The sequence below is a fragment of the Chaetura pelagica genome, unplaced genomic scaffold (assembly GCF_000747805.2).
Source record: "Chaetura pelagica isolate M959 unplaced genomic scaffold, ChaPel_1.0 scaffold534, whole genome shotgun sequence".
Classification (NCBI taxonomy): domain Eukaryota; kingdom Metazoa; phylum Chordata; class Aves; order Apodiformes; family Apodidae; genus Chaetura; species Chaetura pelagica.
This window is the reverse complement of record NW_009953065.1, coordinates 327513-331802: the sequence shown is the minus strand read 5'-3', so window position 1 is coordinate 331802 and position 4290 is coordinate 327513. Positions and strand designations below refer to the sequence as shown.

The following is a 4290-nucleotide window of genomic DNA, read 5'->3' as shown; positions in this document are numbered from 1 at the left end:
TCAGCAGGGCCTGAAACACACAAAGAGAAATGTCAACTGGGACATTATTTTTAGAACTTCCTAATGATACTGTATTTTCTCCTATAATGCTAATGGAATCTCTCTGAGCAAACAGATTAGAAACAGCAATGTAGTTAGAAGGGACCCTGCTAAGAATGTTATGTCTATTACTGCAGCCACCTGGCACTTCCAGTGTCTGCCTTCACTTCCTGGGTGCTAATGAGGCAGATTCCTCTCATCTAGCAACAGCACTGTTCTTACAAAGCCCTAGTTCAGAAATTAATTAAAAATGGATTGACAACATCAAATACTAGGCTCTTCTGAATTTCTTCTTACTTCTGTCTTTCACAGTGCATACCTTGGACTTGCTTTTTTCTCCCCACCTGCACTACTCCTCACCAGCACTACCAGTCCCACCCTGCAGGCCATCTTTTGGGACTGGAGAACACTGATTTAGCTTGGATTAATATTTCAAGAGCTAATTAACTGGAGTCTTTCTACACTTGATGGAGAGAAACAGCTCTCTTCAGAGAGAATGGTACATCCAATCAAAAACCAGAGTTCATGCTTTTTTGGGGGTGCCACTCTCCCTCTAATTTATTAAAATTTAAAGTAAAATTTAAAGTAAAATTTATTTACTTTCTCTACCTCTAGTGACACAGTTCAGCATTCCTTTAATGTAAGAACATCATCTTGGACAAAGCTACTGAAATGAGGCAATAAAGAACTTCAGGCAGTAAAAGAGGTACAACCATCTGAAATAGTTAAGGCAGACTACAAGAGATACAACCAGCTGAAACAGTAGTCACTACTGGGTATAACAGACTCAACAGCTGAGTAAGAAGATACAGCTGTATATCCTGCTGATTTTCATCCTCTTCCTCTCTCTCACCAGGGAAAGCCCACAAAGTAGTTTGCAAATAAAACACTTCTATTGAGCAAATAAAACACTTCTATTGAGCAAATAAAATTTTAACCTGTTGTGTTAATTATATTTATTTGGATCCTCAGCTCATTTGGATTACAATTTCAGTTTTTAAAGAATGTACACCAATCTTGGGAAACTCCTCCTTTATCTTTTTCCACGTGATGCCTATAACAGCTATTGTTTTTAATGAAGTTATGACAAACTATGTACACTTACCTTGGATGGAATACATCCAACATTCAAACAGGTTCCACCTAGTGTTTCATTTTTTTCTACACAAACAGTCTGAGGAAAAAAGAAGGGGGAGAAGGTAGACTTTTTAGCAGTACTATGCTACCATTTACTTACAGCATATCCCACAAATTAGAACTGATTACAAAAACCGGGCATTTATCTAGTAATACTTCCTGTCTCATGAATTTAATTCTTAGATATATTTTGTGGCTCAATTTCCCCTCCCCACTGCACCGTTTATGTTTTCATAGAAGTTTAAATGCTGTTCTACTTCAACAATCCACAAAGTTGTCTCAATTAAATACATCAGATCTGTTAAAAGATGTTCCCCTTACAATTAAGAAAAACCCAAAACAAGCAACTTGCAAAGAGCAAAACATTTAAATAATCCAAAATTCCTAAAATCAAGTAATCAAAAGCAAATAACAGATAAATGAACCATCACCGGTTAAAACTGCAGGAAGGATAACTTTCTTTAAAGAAAACAACACAAAACAAATCCCCCAAACCACAAACAAGGAAAAGAAACAAACAACAGATAAAACTTTTACATGGTAGAAGGCCTCAATCTCAATTAAAACCTGTAGCACTACACACCTTTTTTCTCAGGTACTAATAGTTCAGCAACAACATACACCTAAAAGCAACAGTATTTGTTACGTTAAAAAAACCCCACAAACACTGATAAAGACAACTCAACTATCTGCACTAGGTCACAGTAAAACTTAACAGAATCTCAAACATTTGCATTTTGGTACACATTAGAAGGCTGAAAGAGACACCAGTGAAAAACAGTTGTGGGAGTCCTGAGCAATGAGGAACAACACTCAAAATGAAGGAAAGTTTATATGCTCTCCTCTGCAGGGCATCTAGACAAACCTCCTGCTCCAAACACAGTCAGTCTCACAGATGTACCAGCTGGCTCAGGGGAGCCTTGTACAGCCATGTTCTGAAAATATCCAAAGGTGAAGGCTAATAGGTGGCCTAATTAACCCATTTGTGTCATGAAGTCCAGAAGTCACACTTAAGAAGCACTGGGACGTATCAGCCAGGAACATGCTCAAGACTGCTTCCATCACCTTCTCAGGCTTCAAAATAATTGAGAGGAATAATGCAGAGCCAAGATAGTGAGCTGGTCTTGTGCTCTGTACGTGTGTTGAAATCACACTGTATTCTACCAAGTTTAGAAAATCTGAAATGCATCATGCACACATTGCTCTCACAGTACTCAATTAAATGACACATCATTAGTACATATCAGGTAGAAGTTGCCCCTTTCAAAAGGCACTCAAAGAACAACAGAGATGAACATTAATAATGTAAATTAGGTATCACAATATTTCTACAGATACTTTCACCTGCAAAATTCTCACTCAGCTTTGGAATTCCTCTACTCACATTCAAAAAGCACATCAGTTGAAAATTGTTTTTGTTCTCTTTTGAGTTGACTCAGCCTGTTCTTCAGGAAAGTTTTCCAGTGAACTTTTTGTCATGATCTCTTTTTTTTTTTCTAACAAAAGGTTTACTGACATGTCAACAACATCTGGTGGCCCAAGATGTGACAGAATTCAGTTTCTGAGTATCACACAAACACCTTTCAAATTCTGGATGAATAGCCTGCTGTGTAAGAGAGGTCTCATCTTACCTTAAATCCAAGCTGAGCTGCTTTGATAGCAGCCACGTACCCTCCAGGACCAGAGCCAATAACTGTGACATCAGCATCAACTGAAACAGAAAACATTTAAGTTATTTTTGTTTCAGCCATTATAATTTTCCTGCAGGAATACCAGCTTACAATTACTGAAATAAGTAATATCTGAAAAAAATATTTTTCAAAAAGCAAAATAAATTATGCAATTTAATAAACTAGTTTTAGATAGGTAGATTACACCTCCAATCTGAATAACTTTCTGAACAAAGGGAAAGGTTGTGTGGAGGTATTTAGTCTGCAATAAAAACAGCTACTCTTAAATTTTAATAGGAAAACACTGTAAAATGAAATTAAGAAGCTGAATTCTGTCTGATCCACCACTCTTGTCTTTAAAAGCTTCATACAAGATGTCTGGATAATTTATTATAACATTTTCCCAACACAGCTTCTATTGATGTTTAATGCAAAAGAGAAATGCTCACTAAATATCCTAGGATCAGTATAATAAAGGTGAAAATATGGCTTAGATATCTATGCAACCCTTACTGATTATGAATACAGCAGAAGCTATAAACTTTGTACCTAATTCAAATCTCATAACCACAATCTCCTTTGAAATATTAATGACCACAACTGTTCTTATGTTATATAAAGTTCAACTTGTATTTATGGCTTTAACTTGAGATTAAATAGGGGATGTTAGCCACTATTTTTCATCTAAATCTCCATGCTGACATGAATTCCCCCGATGGAAGCCTGATTTCTGAGTCTGAAGAACTGATTTGTTTTTTGCAGAGTTTTTTGGGTTTGAGTTGTGTTTTTTTGTCCAATGAAATTCATAATTAATCACCTTGATCAGCATAGGTCCTTTGTGGCACTGCACAAATTCCCTGGAGTCCATGGTGAATTCGATCAAAATGGCTCCTCTAGAAAGGGAAAGAAACCCTTAGTTTTAAGCCTTTGGTATCTACCCTGGAAAGACGTAAGCATTCCAATCCCACCCAGAACACGGCCACATTCACCAGTTAACCAGGCCGGGAACAGGACTGGGGCAGACCCGGAGGGCACTGCCTGGAGCAAGAGCTGCCCTGCCAGTGACCTGCTCTGCAGCCTCAGCCCTTGCACCTGTTTTCTGTCAGCCTAAGGCTGCCTCCAACCACACCGACCTCCAACCCTTCACGCAGGGCTCCTGAACCACTTAATGACATAAATTAAGACACCCACAGGAGTTTATAAAGAGCCTTGTTCCATAACCACGCCTTTCGGCCCCAGCAACACCTCAGAGGAGGCTCTGGAGGGCAAGACTTCACCGCAGCGGGACAGCGGAGCTGCTGCGTGCGCCTCCGGGGCCGCTCATCCCGTGACCGGGGATGCAGCAGCTCTGCAGCCCCCAGCGCTGCCCAGAAGAGGGGAAGCGACTCAACCCGCCAGCGGCTCCCCAGCCACCGCCGTTCTGCCCCCCCCCCGCCGGGGGGGC

General features: G+C 39.7%; 1 protein-coding gene across 1 annotated transcript in view; it reads right to left on the bottom strand.

Moving 5' to 3' along the window:
• Positions 1-4290, bottom strand: part of DLD (dihydrolipoamide dehydrogenase) — a 12586-nt gene that overhangs the window by 7603 nt on the left and 693 nt on the right. Inside the window, exons 2-4 of the mRNA XM_009996786.1 lie at positions 3664-3739; positions 2808-2887; positions 1141-1213 (exon numbers count right to left, since the gene is read on the bottom strand). Coding sequence (XP_009995088.1) covers positions 1141-1213; positions 2808-2887; positions 3664-3739 — 229 coding nt within the window. The remainder of the gene's footprint in view (positions 1-1140; positions 1214-2807; positions 2888-3663; positions 3740-4290) is intronic.